This window comes from Aulonocara sp. 'chitande type north' Nkhata Bay, linkage group LG14 (assembly GCF_057382095.1).
Source record: "Aulonocara sp. 'chitande type north' Nkhata Bay isolate Kocher_YH1m ecotype deep benthic linkage group LG14, A_spYH_male_GT1.1, whole genome shotgun sequence".
Classification (NCBI taxonomy): domain Eukaryota; kingdom Metazoa; phylum Chordata; class Actinopteri; order Cichliformes; family Cichlidae; genus Aulonocara; species Aulonocara sp. 'chitande type north' Nkhata Bay.
Genome location: NC_141357.1, coordinates 42112429 through 42128935, shown reverse-complemented (window position 1 = coordinate 42128935; position 16507 = coordinate 42112429). Strand labels below are relative to the sequence as shown.

At 47.9% G+C, this 16507-nt stretch overlaps 1 protein-coding gene across 3 annotated transcripts in view; it reads right to left on the bottom strand.

The window, feature by feature from the left end:
* The window catches only part of ece2b (endothelin converting enzyme 2b), a 32960-nt gene that overhangs the window by 9251 nt on the left and 7202 nt on the right, over positions 1–16507 (bottom strand). For 2 of the 3 annotated variants that reach the window (XM_086262662.1, XM_086262664.1), the window contains exons 2-8: positions 8071–8157; positions 5337–5472; positions 4675–4890; positions 4383–4507; positions 3097–3243; positions 2802–2867; positions 2528–2716 (exon numbers count right to left, since the gene is read on the bottom strand). In XM_086262662.1, the coding sequence (XP_086118788.1) occupies positions 2528–2716; positions 2802–2867; positions 3097–3243; positions 4383–4507; positions 4675–4890; positions 5337–5472; positions 8071–8157 (966 nt within the window). Of the gene's footprint in view, positions 1–2527; positions 2717–2801; positions 2868–3096; positions 3244–4382; positions 4508–4674; positions 4891–5336; positions 5473–8070; positions 8158–8290; positions 9143–16507 lie in introns of those variants that run through there. The other variant, XM_086262663.1, reaches the window with a different exon arrangement.

The following is a 16507-nucleotide window of genomic DNA, read 5'->3' as shown; positions in this document are numbered from 1 at the left end:
CTGTCAGTTTGCTCTGCATATAAAGGCCTTACACTCGAGCCCTCTGTGTTTGCCGGGGTTAGAGACCAGGTATAACCCAAGCTACCACCCCAAACACCCCAAACAATACCATTTCGATTTACAACTTACTACTTAGTCGCAAAAATAAAATCTAAAAAATTAGCAAATATTTTAAATTTGCGGTATGAAAAACAGGCGAATTTTGCACAAATAATTTGGAGTCACGTTCCACAAATACTGACTCGCGAACAGGCAAAGTGGCTCTGACTTCATGCGCATCTCAAACTTAGCAGCTCCTGTTTGTCTGTGAGAAAGAGCAGTGGGGCTTTTAACAGGGCTGCCTGCCTGTCAGCAGTAATCCTCAGTGTGGGAGCAGACTGCACCACCCGGGGGGGAGATGCAGAGATGGAAAGCTAATCCCTGCTGTCTGCTTTGCTTCAGCTTCAAACAGTCAGAAAGTCAAAAACTGAAGTGTGGAGACTCTGCGGGGAGGAAACACACCACAGTGAATGAGTGGAGGCTTTTTTAAGACAATGGCACAGAAAGCAGCAGCTCACAGCTTTGACACGTTTTGCTCTCCGATCAGCAAAGCCCATGTAAAGTTTCCACAGCCCTAAACAACATGACTTCACCATAGGGTTGTGTACAGCGGAGCAGCGGTCCTCACAGCAACAGGGTCCAGGGTCTGAATCCACCAGCCGGCTGAGGTCATTGGGTTTGTCCGTCCTGTGTGAGGCTACGTGACATTCCCACACTGGCCGTAGGCGTGGACACCAACAGGTTTCTGCGTCTGCGTTACTGTGCAACGGGCTGAGGACGGGGCCAGGTGTACCCCGCCTTTCACCCTGCTACAGCAGAGCAGTGGGCCTCTAGACCCCCACAATACTGCAATGCATGGGTGGAACACGGATGCATCTCTGACATAAACAGATCACAAATCAGCAGTTTCACCTTCTTTCCTGTGTTACCTACACGCAGCAGCCAGGCCTGTGCACACTCACTGAGTACACAGAGTCTGTGAAACACGGAGGAGGCTCAGTCGTGGTTTGGGCTGCGTGTCAGTCGGTGGTGTTGGAGATCTTTGTTAAAAACAATGACTTATGAACTGAGAAAAGTGCCATCACGAATACAGGAAAGCTTCTGATTGGCTGCAGCTTCATTTCTGTGGGTCAGGGATGGGCCTGCCCAGAGCCGGACCTCAGCATCACTGAAGCAGTGTGGGCTCATCCTGACAGGGAACAGAAGGCAGAAACATCCAAAGAAGAAACCTGGAGAACTGAAGATGGTCACAGAGAGCTGCTCACACCAAACGTTCAGTTTCAGCTCATTAGAAATGCACAAACTCTGTTTTTGTCTCATGTGCTATATTTCATGTTTCAATAAATCACTCTGCCTATTTACATTGACTCAAGACTTTTGCACAGTACTGTACAGCCTGCAGAGTTTGTTCTTTTGTTCTGCAGGAAATATATCAGCTTCTCGGGAGTCTCATTTTCACAGAACTATTAAAAAATGTGCAAAAAATATAAATTTAGATGCTTCAATAAGCAAAATCAAAGCATCTGAAACAATAAATAAAAGAATTAAAATGAATGTGAGGAGGAAGAGTCCAGACTGCTGAGGTCTCCTCCATCTTCACATCAACCATGTTTATATAATAACCTGTTATCTAACCTCCCTCCCTCTCTCAGAGGTGCAGTCACATAGCAACGACTCATGGCAACGGTAGCCATGGGGACCCCTGAAGCATCTGCAGCCCTGGAGGACAGAGAGCTGCAGCAGACAGGCTGCGCCGCCACGACATCAGAGCCACAACGCCGACGATGAAACACATCTGCTGAATTACTGTGGCAGGAGGACGCGTCAGAGGAACGCGAGGAGAAAACACAAACGCACGGTCTGAGCGCTGCAGAACAAACGCTGTAATCTGACCTGAGATCAGAGAAATGAACCCAAACCCAGTTAGCAGCAGGAAAGAGGACGCACACAAGCGTCACGCTGATAAAGACCGATGAACATTGGCCGTCCGTTTGTCTCCATCATCCCTGACAGCCACCACCCGTGACCTCTGACCTTTTGTCCAACTGCTTTCATGTTGATTCTGTCAGGCTGCGTCTGCTCGACGCGTCTCTGAAGCTCTTTGACTTTCGGTGACTTTTTGAATATTTCCAGCAAACATTTTTCTGACAGTGAATTCTGCACATGTGACGCCGTTTCACAACATGACAGCGAATCAAACACAATACAAAGTGAAGCCTCCGTTCACATCTGCGACTCTACGTAGACTCAGACCTCGTGACTCAAACGACGACAGCTCTCGGCTCAAAACAGAAACGGTGACGAGCCAGATGGACACAGGTGAAGATTCACTTCCTGTCCAGCCTCAGAGGAAACAACCTAGAATGTGGGAGGAGAGGCTCTGAACCCTCACGTCTTTCAGATGTTTGCCAAACATCACTAGGTTCCTTCAGTAACAGTGGCCTGTGATGTAACCAGACACAGAAACCAATCAGGACGCCAGCCTCACCTGCAGCTCCGCGATGGTGACCTTGTGGTAGATCTTCTCTTCGTCTCGCCGCTGGTCCTGTGGGACGGTGATGTTGGCAAGCCCTGTCTCAAAGTCCATAATCTGCTGCATCTGAGCCTGAGTGGAGCTCCTCTCGCCCCCCAGCAGCATCCCCAGCTCCACCATGTAGTCCAGGTACGCCACCAACACCTGGAAGAAGTCAGGTTTATTCTATTTAAGCTTCAATAAAGTCAGCATGTCACTGGAAGAGGTACACCGCTCCAGGCATTCTTACCTTCTCATTGGCTGTCTTGTTAAGGTAATAGTCCCTGGATGGCAGAAAGAGCCCTGATTGGTCCACCTGCAGAAGAGATCGACACGGTGACTCTGTGACAGCACAGAAGTCATTTGAAAGCTTCTCTTTCTGCTGTCGCAGACAAATACAAAAAGCAAACACGTCTGCAGAAGCTTGAAGCATAAGTATTCTAGTATGAAATAGTATGAAATAGTTTAAGTTAAAGAGGAAACTGAGACAGATGTTCATTCAGTGGCTCATCGGCTGAATGTGTCACCAGGTGTTTCTGCTTCACCTGAATGACGTTGCTGTTGGAGTTTTTGGGATCGGCGCTGACTCCGACGCTGAAGAACGGCTGACCTCGGTACGGACCGGAGACCACCTTCAGAACATCCATGAAGTTGTCTTTGTCCCAGGGGCCCGTCATGTTCCAGCCTCCAATCTGCACACAGTTCACATTTACTGGAATAACAAAGCAGAAACGTGGAAATCCACGGATGCTAAACAGAACACTGTCATCCAAAATCCCATTTCCTGTAAGTATAGTGATGGCAAACCTAAAGTTCCACGTGCTGTAGATGATAAAGTGATGACAGCAAAGGAAACCCAACTATCAGGTGCTCCCTCTTTGAGCTGGACTCGGTGACAGTGGAAAAACAAATGAAAGCGTATAAATAAAACGTAACACTGACGTTATCACTTCCGTGTGTTTACAGACTGAATCCTAACCCTGTACGCTGATGATACTTTATTATTGATTTTGCTACATATAAAGTTTCCATCCAGGATTCATTTTACTCCAATTAGGAAACATCCCACAGGAAGGAAGCACAGGATTACTTCAAAATAAAAGCTTAAAAGAAATGTTTTTTAAAAAAAACTGGAATAAAACCAACTAAAGATTTTAAACAAATATTACAAAGTTTAACACAAAGATGCTGCTACAGTCCTGTGATAAAGGGTCCAGGTGAAACTACTGTAATACCTGCAGTTCTATTATTTTATAATAATAAATTTTATTGTAACTGATCAAACAGGAAGTTTGAAGTCGTAGCAGAGCGAGAACACGCTGATTGGTCCAACAATCATGTTTATAGTGTTCATGAAGTTTCGATGGAATAACACGTTTGCTTTTACTTTGTGTTGAATCGTGCAGATTTCTGTGCTTTGTTTTGATTTGGGAAGCTTCTGAGCTACAACGATGAATGTGCAATAAATGGAACAACAACGTTCCCGAGTGTGGACTTCGCTCCACGTCCTTTACTTTGGGATCATTTGATTAAGCAGCTTGACTGTGGTCACAACACAAAATTAAACCGTTGTGGTAATTTGTTATGATAACATACAAAATATCCTCAGTATTGTATGAATGAAAAAGGATTTTCACCACCAACCACAAAGATCCTGAGGGTCATTTTACAGTAAAGAGATGAAAACAATAATGTTTCCTCGTTAGTCTCTCGTTTCTCCTGCGTTTCATTCTGCAGGACAAAAACCCTCCAAACTCACTTCTGTCTCCAACCTTAAACACTTGGAGCAAATTTGCCTGAGTGATGCGGTTGCCATGGTGACCGGCTGTACCTTGGTGATGAGGTCTATGAGAGGCTGAGCTCCGAGCTCTTCGATCCTCTGGGTGTTGAGGCAGGACAGGTAGTAGGACTGAGTCTTCCTCTCTGCTTCGCTGCTGCCGTTAAACGTCCCGTTCTCTAAAGAACGAAAACAAACTTTGTAAACTAAAAAGTCCGCGTTTAGAAAGCTGGCCGTGTGCTCGTCTTTAACAGTAAAGTTTCACAGTGTTAACAGGGTGAAGCCAGCAGCGAGACCATTAGCTAGTTAATGATCTCTGCACGCATCTCTCCGCCCGCCGGCGTACCCAGCAGGTGTTTGAGCAGCGCCTGGTTCTGCTCCCAGATGCTGTTGAAGGTGGACCAGCGCGAGCGTCCGTCAGGCAGTGGGTTCTTCCTCATCCAGCCTCCGCAGGCAAACTGGTAGAAGTCCTGGCAGGGGTCGGCGCTGCGGTCCATCGCCTCCACGATCTGACTGGCCACAGTGACACAGGCCTCCGACAGGCACAGGCCACGCCCACTGTCTGCAGAGCATCATGGGTGAGAAAAAAAGTCAAGGTCAAAGAAAAGAGTTGTAATTATGAGAGGACGGGAGGACGTCATGAAGGTTATTATGGAGGCAGAAAAGATAAAGATACAGAAAGGAAGGAGAATGGAAAAGCAAAGAGATGGAGACAAAGAAACAAAAGAAAGGAGGAGGCATGGGGACGATCCATAACGCGGGTGAGGAGGAAAGAGAGGAAAGGCGGAGACAGGAAAAAAGGAAAGGCTGAGGTGGACAGAAGGGCATCGGGAAGGAAAGGAGGACGTAGAGATGGAAAGGCAAAGGTGTGAAGGTTAAGGAGGAGCAGCAACAGAAGCCAACACCAAGGAAGCAAGAACCGAAAGAGACGGTCACCGAAAGAGGGAAGGAAAGGAGGCAAGAACTATAGGAAAAAGGAGGTAGAGGAGTGAAGGAGGGATCCATCACCTGAGCTGAAGCCGAGTCCCAGGACCACCAGGCAGGCCAGTAGAGCCAGGAGGGCGGCCAGCAGCAGGACTGAGAGCAGGACCTCCAGCTGAGTCCTCCTCCCCAGGATGTCCACACCACCCTTCCTGAAGCCCACCTGAGACACAAAGACGGTGTCATCCATCCATGATCCAGGTAATGGTCATATTTAAGCTCAAATCCACATTTAGGAAAACTGTCTTCAAATCTCGATGAGCTGTGGTGAAGTTAGAGCGCTGACCACAAGGTGTGCATGTCACAGTGTCGGGATAATGTCCCACAATGCAATGCACGCATCAGGAAAAAGTCTGTTTACCATTTACTGGGATTATACATGGATGTATGTGGACACAGGGATGAGCGACGCCACCTGTAGGATCGTACTGGAGCTGCTATGAAGTTCACTTCAGCACCTTCAACTTCAGAAGCTTCAAGTACTGAAAGTGTTTTCTTTGTGCTGCTGTGGAAGCGCAGCACAGTAATCAGAGAGCTGCAGCGTGTCCTAGCGGCTGCTCGAGCACACGGAGCAGGTCAGCCTGACCTCAGGCTGGTTCACATCGTGTAATTACTCACCTGGATGATTGAGAATGCATCAAGACACAAACCAAGGCTGCAGATCAAATGTCCACAAACGCAGAGTCTGTTTCCCGTTTCATGCCCCAAATAGTTTGATGCACTCTGTGATTTATTTGCTATTTTTTAATTATTGTGTAACCTCTTGGTTACATACAATACAGCTTTATTTCTATAGCACATTTAAAACCAAAGGTACAGACAAAATAAGAAGTAAAACATTCGTTTAGAAGATAAAATTACAGGGTATTCATAAATATAAGGTAAATGCAGTGGGACATTAGTAGAAGATAAGTAACATGAGGGTGAAACATGGGGGAAGTGCACTAACGAACTGAAAACGCTCAGTCAAACAGGTGAGTTTCTAACTGAGATTTAAATGAGTAGATGGAGTCAGAGGCGCGAACAGCAGGAAGATTGTTCCGGAGGCTCGAGGCTGCCGGGCAAAAGCACCTCTGGTCTTTACCAGGATCCAGGCTGAACCGAGAGTAACTGTCCTGATGACCTTAGGGCTCTGCCAGGGGTATATGGAGGGAGTTCAGTGAGGTAGCACGGCGCAGTATTGTTTATGATTTTAAAGGTAAGCCACAGAATTTCAAACTCAATTCGGTATTTGACAGGGAGGCAGTGCAGGTGAGCAAGGACTGGGCTGACAGAGGCAAACCTTGTGGTTCCAGTCAGAAGGCGTCCGGCAGTGTTGTGGACAAGCTGCGATCTATAAGAAGGGCGGAGACCAAAGTAACGGGATTACAGTCGTCTAATCTAGAGGTCACAGAAGTTTCTCGAGGTCCTTCTCTGGTATGTAGTGCTTGGCCTTGGAGATTTGATGCAGTTGGTAGAAACTAGATTTAACTACAGAGGATAGTTGCTGTCAAACTTAAAGGAGCTGTCAAAGAGAACACCTAAGTTGCTAACAGTGCCAGAAAGAAAGGCGGCAAGAGTGTCAGCAAACTGGCCCGTGAAGCATGGCTGTGGAGCAGCACGATTTCTTCTCATTCAATATCAGAGAGCTATCAGAGCCAGGAGCGCTGAAACAGTGTAATGACGACGAAATGTCAGCCGAAAATAAATTCACATCCACAGTAATTAAGGTCCTGATAGTGACGGACGATGAGGCCACACCGTCTCCACCTTCTAACACATCCTCATTTTAAACTGATTTATAAGTGCTCAGCGTGTGCAGAAGTCTTGAATCGTTTGCTTGCCAGTAGTCAGACTCTCCTGTAGGTTCTTCTCTGGCTCGCTGAAAAAGTACTCGTCAGATGTTTTTCACTCATTCGCAGTCCCGTCCTCGTGCCTGACCATTTTCACAGCAACATGAACTCTGACCTGTGTGACCTCAGCAGATGAGCCTGGGCTGTGTCTGGTTAGCAGAGGACCAGCTTCATGGTGATGGAAATGCTGCCCAGCACATGATGGTGGACCTCAGCACCACTGAAGCCGTGTGGGATCATCCTGACAGAGCACAGAACAAACGCAGAAACATGCAAAGAACAGCTTTGAATGTCCTTCAGGAAGCCTGGAGAACCGTTCCTGGAGAACCGTTCCTGGAGAACCGTTCCTGGAGAACGTCACAGAGCTGCCTGAGAGCTGCTTCACACTGATACTCAGCTTTCGTCTGAGACGCTGGGTTTTCATGTTTGCAGCAGTTCTCCTGAACAGTTCTGTGATTTCAGACATCCTGCTTGTTTAGTGCGTGGTTGCGCTGTGACGTAACTGTAAGCCTGTGCGGTGCAGCACAGGCCTGATGGATTAAGAGGTTGCAGACGTGGGGCCAGAAGTTTGTGTCTGAACGCTCTGTCCTCCCCTCGCTGCCAAAATGTTCCCCAGCAGCCTTGGTGGCGGAGCTCCAGACCTCCTGCTGCTCCTCTCTTTGTTGGTGGTGGACTCACACTGCGGGGCCCCTGTTGGGTTTTCAGTCTGACCCCGCAAAGGCCTGCATGCAGGGGGTTGATGCCACTGGGTCTGGGACTTCACCTGGGACCAGTTAAAAGGCTTAAAGTGGTTTCCACTGTCGCTCAGAGCTGCTCTCTGTAAGGCTGAGAGGTCGCGACCTCGCCGTGACGCGCCTGACGCTGCGATCTGAGCTTTACAAATAAAATGAATTTCCTGTAGATGTGACGTGTTTGCCGCGTTCACTGACCTCCACTCTGTCAGGAGACGAGGCCGCCTCAGCCGGCACGTCGGACACCTCCTCCTCCTCCAGGGTTGCTCGCTTATAGCTGGACATCTGTGGAGAGAGAGGCAGGCAGTCAGAGACGTGCACCCTGACGCATACATAAGAAAAACAGCCGAGAAAATTGAATCTGCGGGGCGGAAACACAGAGCAGAGCTTCTGGAAACGCTGCCAAATGATCATCAACCTTTATTAAAACAGAGCCTCTCAGCCTGGCTCAGCTGCAGCATCGACGTAGGAAGCACTGCTGGGTCTGACAGGGTGGGGTTACAGCTGACCTGCAGTCACGCTGCACACAGACGTGAACCGAGGATAACTGTGACGAACACGTTTGTCGCTGGAGCCTGTCTTTGGGTTTCAAGGATGGCTTTCATTACAAATGTAAGAGGAACCTGTTGAACCAACAGGTGCACACACAGAAAACAGGTGGGACTCAGTGAATCACACGCGTGTCCACGCTACACCCACAGGTAAACTCAGTTTCTACACTAAGATCACTAAAAGGCTGATTTATTTGACTTAATCTGAACAAAAACAGCTGATGTCCTGATGCACGCTCAATCATCCAGGTAAGGAAATCCCAAAAGTCAAAGGAGCTTTTAAAGAAAAGCGTCTGGACTTCTTTAAGTTGCTTGAAGACGTTTCGCCTCTCATCCGAGAAGCTTCTTCAGTCCTGAACTGAAGAAGCTTCGATCTCCTTTGACTACGATGACCTGGATGACCGAGAACCTTCACAGACATGAATCCCAAAAGGCTGATTCTGCTCATCTGTTCGCCCTGAAACCAGCAGCACTGAGTGAAAGGAGGGAAAGACCATCTCTGAATCGAGGAGGGGGCCTAAGGGTACATCTGTCACCAAATGCTGTGATTGCAGCCTTTCCCCAACTCTCTGTGAATGGGACTCATGGTTATTGATCAGTGGGCTTTGATTCAATTCAATTTTATTTATATAGCACCAAATCACAACAAAAGTCGCCTCAAGGCGCTTCATAGATACAGAGAAAAACCCAACAATCATATGACCCCCTATGAGCAAGCACTTTGGCAACAGTGGGAAGGAAAAACTCCCTTTTAACAGGAAGAAACCTCCGGCAGAACCAGGCTCAGGGAGGGGCGGGGCCATCTGCTGTGATTGGTTGGGGTGAGAGAAGGAAGACGGGATAAAGACATGCTGTGGAAGAGAGACAGAGGTTAATAACAGATATGATTCAATGCAGAGAGGTCTGTTAATACATAGTGAGTGAGAAAGGTGTCTGGAAAGGAAAAACTCAATGCATCATGGGAATCCCCGGCAGCCTACGTCTATTGCAGCATAACTAAGGGAGGGTTCAGGGTCACCTGGTCCAGCCCTAACTATATGCTTTAGCAAAAAGGAAAGTTTGAAGCCTGATCTTGAAAGTAGAGATAGTGTCTGTCTCCTGAATCCAAACTGGAAGCTGGCGAAATCTGGTGGCGTTTACATGAGCCTGTCAGGAGTCGGGCTGCACAAATAAATATCAGCTCATGTTGAAGTGTCTCAAAGGTGTTGGTGTGGAGGCCAAAACAGGCCGCAGGCGTAGCAGCACTGACAACAGCTGATGATTTTGAAATGGAGATGGAACAATTTAAGAATAATGGTCCTCAATGAAAACAAAGACTCATCAGAGAACCCGGAGGAATCGCAGGGACATGGCCGATAACTGCCACCTTCATTAAAACATCCACGCTCAGCAGCTCGACGTGTTGTCCACACGTGCAGGCTACTGCTCCATCACGGAGAAGGAGCCAGGTGGAGGAGCGTGAACCCAGAAACAGGACGAAGCAGAGCCAGCACCGCCGGGCAGCTGCTGTCCTCGGCTCTCAGACCATCACAGACTGGCGTTGGCGATGAGCGTGGACTGTCCCTGCGAAGGACTCTGTGTTTGTGCAGCGACAGATGAATAAATATGAGAAACGTGCAGCTCGTGCAGTAAACTGAGAGCAGAGCGGGGCTCAGCATGAGGAGACAGTTAACTGTGATCAAATAAATCTGCACTTCCTCTGTTTACCCTCGGCCCCCTTCTCCCTCCTCCCCCACGCCGACTGCACCTCCACCCCCTCGCTCATTGTGTGGCAGAAGCACAAACAGCACGGCGCTCCACCCTGCAGGGAGAAGCGAGCGCTGATCCCGGACCAGGGCAGAGACATAAACTCAAACAGCTGCGCTCCGTTTTCACCACAACACCAGCTCACATACTGCTTATGGGCGCCATGGAAACCACCGTGTGTGGTGCTAACTGTTAGCGTGTTAGCAGTGAAGCTGTGCTGAAGGCGTGAGGATGATGATGATGATGGTCTGAACCACAGTTTACAGCTGATCTGAACTCTGACCAAAACTATGCAGACGCCCCCCTCGCCCCTCCTCCACCCTCACCCCCCTGCACTTTGTAAGAAATCCCACAAAGTGGAGCTTCGTGTTGTTTGTGCTGAGTAAATGTTTCCCTTCAGGCCTGCGGGGGCGCGGCCGCCCCTGGGGGGGCTGAAGTTTGAAGGTTTCACTGCACTCTTTCCTTTTTGAGTAGTTTGACTTCATTGAGCGCTTTGGTTTTCGTCACCCTCCAGTGAAATATGATGTTTTTACAGGGTGTCTTTACTGTTGTGAATCACAGGAATGTTTCAGGGCAATGAAGCATATGTTGAGCAGGTTGGTGGGGGCCCCGAGGGCCGACACACCTCAGAGCCGCCGTCCTGTTTCAGCATCAACCGACTGGAGCGCTCGTAGAGGGCGACTCCTTCATAGTCTGACTGTACTGACGTCTACGCCAAACGAGGCTCTGCACCAGCTGATCTCCGAGCTCAGTGAACTCTTTGCTGATGACTTTATAGACTCAGCCGCTGGTTTCATGTCTTAATAAATAAAACACGAAGTTCATTTTGAAACGATGTCCCGTTTGAGTCAAGGAGCAGAAAGCAGGGGAAGATTAACGAGCGGGGCTTCGCTGTGACTGCAGTGCGAGCTTGCAGCGTTCCTCAGTGTCTCGGACGGATCCACCGCCCGCTCGCCAAAAGCTCCGACAGCAGAACCGCTCAGTGCGAGGCCTAAAGAGCACCTGAATGTGCAGGCCTGCAGTCGCACACGTCTCGTGGTTTCACACAGACGCTTTTACGTGGCCTACGCTTACATCAAAGGCAACTTTTGTAAGTATCCTGAAGGAACAGCCCCCCCAGCCCCCCCTGATACGACCTTTGACCTTTGACGGTTCAATCAGAAACAACACAAAGAGGGACTTTCCTAAAAGCTAGATGTTGGCGAGTGTGATGGCTTCAGACAAGCGTGGGCCCGCACATGAGCCCGAGTGAGTGTAACCATGGAAACGTGCGTCACACCGACACTTATCCGAGTCGACCTCAAACAGCCGACCCCACGCGAGCGGCGAGCTCCAGCAGCTTCTGAGGATGGATTTCTCCCACCGCGGGTCACAAAGGAGGCGCGGCAGCGGGTCTGTCTCAGTGTCAGCGGAGGGTGGGAGCGTCTTCCGGTCTGTCCTCGGAGGCTCCGCGGTCTCACGGTCCTGCTGTCCTACAGGAAACCAAAGGTTTCCAACTGTTTCCTTCCTCGGGACCCACTCGGGGGCTGTCTCTCTCTCTCTCCCTGTCTCACTCTCTGTCAGTGTCTCTCATCCGGCTCTGTTCTCTTTAATTGATGACGCACACAGAGGGGGAGAGAGGGGGGAGTGGGTTGCTAGGAGACAGGAGACAGGAGTGTGTGTTATATCTCTCTGTAGAGGTTGATGTCATTGTGTGTGTGTGTGTGTGTGTGTGTGTGTGTGTGTGTGTGTGTAATTAAATAATGCCAGTGAATCATCTCCATTCAGCTCGGATGGAGTTCACTGCAGCTTATATAACGCCTGTCTGTCTGTTCTGGATGTGAAGTCTGCTCTTTTGTCCCCTCACAGCCTCCGTACTCAAACACATGACCTGAGGTACAAACACCTGAACACGAGCTTCATCTCGGTGCTGCTGACAGGCCTGAAAAACTCCACATCCAAGAGCGACAGTAGCCAGTACATCGCTGCTCATCACTCAGAACCAAGCAGACGCCCGAGGACACCAGCGAGCCCAAAAGTATTTGGACACTCTTGAAAGGACCTGGATTCATGTGAATCGTCTGAACTGCTGTAAAAAGTCTGTGAAAAGCATCTGATCTCTGGTGCAGACACGTTGCCCTCTCTGCTCACGCTCTGCACCGTCCTCCATCACAGACTCTGGGCTTCTCAAGTGTAGCTGGATTTCACCTCATGCAGGAGACGTCTTAACTTTGAAACGTCAGACTTAAAGGAAGTCAGGTGTTTCTTTTTTTAAGTACGTCAGACTTCAGACCATGACTGGGATGACTGGGAACCTACAGAGATGATCCAGCACTCGCTTTGATTTCACAGAAGTTTGCAGAGAAAAGCGTCTGGACTTCTTTAAGTTGCTTGAAGACGTTTCACCTCTCATCCGAGAAGAAGTCCAGGCGCTTTTCTTTGCAAGCTCCTTTGACCACGATGACCTGGATGACTGAGAACCTTCACAGACAGAAGTCAAAGTTCTTCTCATTAATGTAGAAGACAGAGCATCCAGACTCGCCGGCTCAGAGGTTGTGTTTGGACTTCATGATCTGAACATTTCTCAAAATCCCACAGCTTTGCCTGGAATAATTCAGGGAAGCTAGCATCACTCCGGCGCTCCAAAGCGTCTCCTTCCAGGTGAAGCTGCGACTCTTTGAGTCTTTCATACTGTTTTGTTTTCCATGAACTCGGAATCAGTGCACAAAGAACCAGCTGGACTGGTTTTCCACCCGATGATACGCATCATGCTCGATGCAAACAGAATAACCATAATGCATCAGTCCTCCCCGAGGGGGGGAACAGAGGAGCCAGATTATCCCTCCTCCTCTACCAGCTTAAGACACTAGTAGAAAGTCCTTTTACTTTTGGAAAATAGAATTTGTATATCCTCTACAAGGTGTTAGTACACGTGGAAAATGTAGTTATGCTATAAAGACTAGACAGAGTCTTGGAAAAACGAGACCCGCCCTGTAAAAAGCATCAGTGGTCTCAGGAGTCCGCACTGATCGTGCAGACTCGTGTGTTTAGTATTTGCTGTCGTGTTCCACAGAAAAAAACACGGTGATGCTGGGTAACAGGCATCTCCGAAAACGTTAGAGCACTTGTGCAAATATGTGATGTCCTGATGAATCGAGCAGATATTTGAAGTTTACACAGAAACATTCTCACATGAAAACATCTTAAAAGTTTATTTTGTGACCCAGAAAGAGTAATATAGTGGAACCCTGACTTCCAGAGGGTCTTTCGTAAGTCAAAATTCAAAGTCGAAGCACCTTTTTCCATCGCCTTTTGAGTGAGGCGATGCTGGCTGAAGACGAAGTTCTTGGTGGGGGAGGAGGTGGCGGAGGCTGAAGAAAGCATACGTATGCTTTCTTCAGCCTCCGCCACTGCCTCGTTAGAGTTTTGGACGAAATGCATTCTGGGATATTGCATTTCATCATTTCGAGCTGATTGGAGACCAAAACAGCCAATCAGATTTTTTTTGCATCCAAGTCTGCAATAAGGATGTTTAGCTTCAGCTGCTGATGCGTCTCAGTTTCCCTCGATTCCTGGGGCGGGGCCATCTCTGTCAGCGTTAGTGACGTTGTCACGATCCTGGGTCTTTTGACTCAGCGTTTTGAGTTTTAATTAATTCTGATGTTTATGGTTTATGTTTACGTCCATTAGCTTATCTAAGTTCATTTGCTTGGTAGTTTCCCCTTGTGTTTCCAACCCCCTCATTATGTTTCCTGTTTTATTTTGAAGAGGTCCTGTGTTCCTGTGTTTAGTTTTACTCTCCCGTTGTGACGTTGTTGTGTTCATGCGTGTCAGCTGTTTGCATTTCCCTCGATATCCTCCTGTGTGGATTTGGTCCGTGTGTTTTCAGTCATTCCTCGTCAGGTCGTCTGTCTGTTCACGTCCCCAGGTATCCACGCCAGGTTTAAGGTTTTTTCATGTTTTAGTTTTAGTTCCCCCAGTTTCGGTTATTGTTTAGTTTCACCCATGCCCTTTGTTTGTATTTATTTTGCCAGCCTTAATAAACTGCTCGTTTTCTGTTCATCCACGTGGCGTTTCACATTGTTTCGGTTTGCATTTGAGTCCTGTTTTCACAACAAATACAGTCTACCTCTGCCAGACTGTGACACACGTGTATTTAATCTTTATTCTGAACCTGACCAATGAATTTTTAGTGTTTCAATAAAGACAAACTTAATTACGGTCCTTTTGCTAAAGCCCTCCCCGACAGCTTGACGCTTTTTACCCATCTAAGTGTTGCAGCACATTCATCCGTCATCTTGATGACGCAGTGCAACGGTCAACTTGGCAAAATTAAGCAGCTGTTGCTTTCCAAACCTCACAGGAGAGCATGGCTGATGCTACACTGCCTACATTCTGCTGTTACAGCGCCGATGCTTCTCATCAATCCTGGGAAAAGCGCGAGTGTAGGAATGGTTGGAGTCTTTGTTGGTTCTAAGTAGGGCTGCCACGATTAGTCGACTAGTCACGATTACGTCGACCATCAAAATCGTCGACGACTGATTTAATAGTCGACACGTCGTTTGAAGCTTTGTAAGATCACAAAAGACGCAGGAATAAGTAGCAGGATTTAAGAGTGTAATAACGGACTGAAACAGAAGATGGCAGCACTGCATGTACAAGGATGCCAGCTGCCGTTAAACCCCGAAGAAGAAGAAGAAGAAGCTGTGTCCCAGAATTCATAGCGCAGCCCAACTCAGTTTCCAACAATGGCGGCAGCTAGTTAGTTTTAATATTACTCTTATTATTCTTTCTGGGTCACAAAATAAACGTTTAACATATTTTCAGGCGAGAATGTAGCTGTGTAAACCTCAAATATCTGCTCAGTTTATCAGGACACCGCATATTTTCAAAAGCGCTCCGACGTTTTCGGAGACATCTGTTACCCACTAGCTCGATAGTTAGCCGGGGGCTAGGTCACTAGAGCCGTGAGAACACGGACTCCCGGCAAATCGCGTCTTTCGCTACTCAGGTTAAACATGATATATAAGTCACTTAGAGAACTTACAAATGTTATTGTTTGGCTTTTTTCAGTATTTTATTTGTTCCTGAGTAAATCTGTTTGGCTGAGATTAAAGTTATAGTTTTTACACAGCTGAATAAACGTCAAGCAGACAGCTGATTATCAGAAGTGTGAGATGCTCGAGAGTTTACTCCGGTGTCCTGTTATATTTTAGATAGCAAGGAGTTTATTAAACTTTACCGAAACAATCTGCAAATTTCATTAAAATTTAATAAACTATCATCTTGTCTATATTTTTAGTTAGCACCTTAAAGACTTAAAGCTGTAAGCTAATGATAGTTATATAAGAGCAGATGCTGCTGGTCCAATGGATGATGATCTGATTAGTGACTAATCGCAAAATTAATCGGTGACTAGTCGACTATCAGAATAATCGTTTGTGGCAGCCCTAGTTCTAAGACAACCTTCATCAGTGTTTGTCAGTGTCGACCAGCACATCAATGCAACATCTCAGTGTCAGCAGATCGAAGCTCAGCTCACAAAGCTGTTAGAGGCCATCAAAGAGCCTGTGAAGGTCACACTCTGGGACTTTGATCCAATCTGTTCAGACACTGGCAGAAGTTTCAAAAAAAAGAAAAAAACCTGGCTGGTATCAGAAGCGACGTTTGAATTCCCGGCCTGGTGGGGACGCCCATTCTCCGCCACTTTCACTCCTCGTCTTCGGAGTAAAAGCAGAGCTATCAGCTTAACGCTGACTCAGGCCTTTGTTTGTGCCGTGAATCGTGTTCGCAGTGTAACCACAGAAACCGGCAACGGTCGCTGAATTACTGATGGGTGAAGAAAACATGATTACGGTGAGTCTGTGCAGAGCCTTTCACGGGCTCTCTAATTGGATTTTGCGTTCCTTTAAGCGGCGCTCAGGAAGAGCTCGGCGAAAAAAAACTGTTCCTGAAGGGGAGCGGGCGCCAACACCCCCTCCCGTGGAAATAACACCGGCTGCTTTAAAGCGGGACTTTCAGCAGGTCTGCCGAGTCAGAAGAAAACAGCATTTTAAAAACTGCAGCTTCGCTCAGATGGGATTAAAACCGCAGGGGACGTCAGCACTCCCTGTAGTCCCGGATCAGCTCGCTGCTCGGGACGCTGAGCAGGAAAATCACGGAAACCTTCACGCTGCAATCTTCTTCTTAGTTTGGGTCACAGCGTCTACGATGAAGGGCAAGAAAACAAATAGAGAACAGAACAAATCAGGCCTGAAGACCGCTGCACCAACATCCCAGGAAAAGGAGTGAAAACATTCCCCTTACATCAGGTAGCAGCCGCTCATCGTGACCTCCAGTTCTGCTGCAAGCTTTCCTTC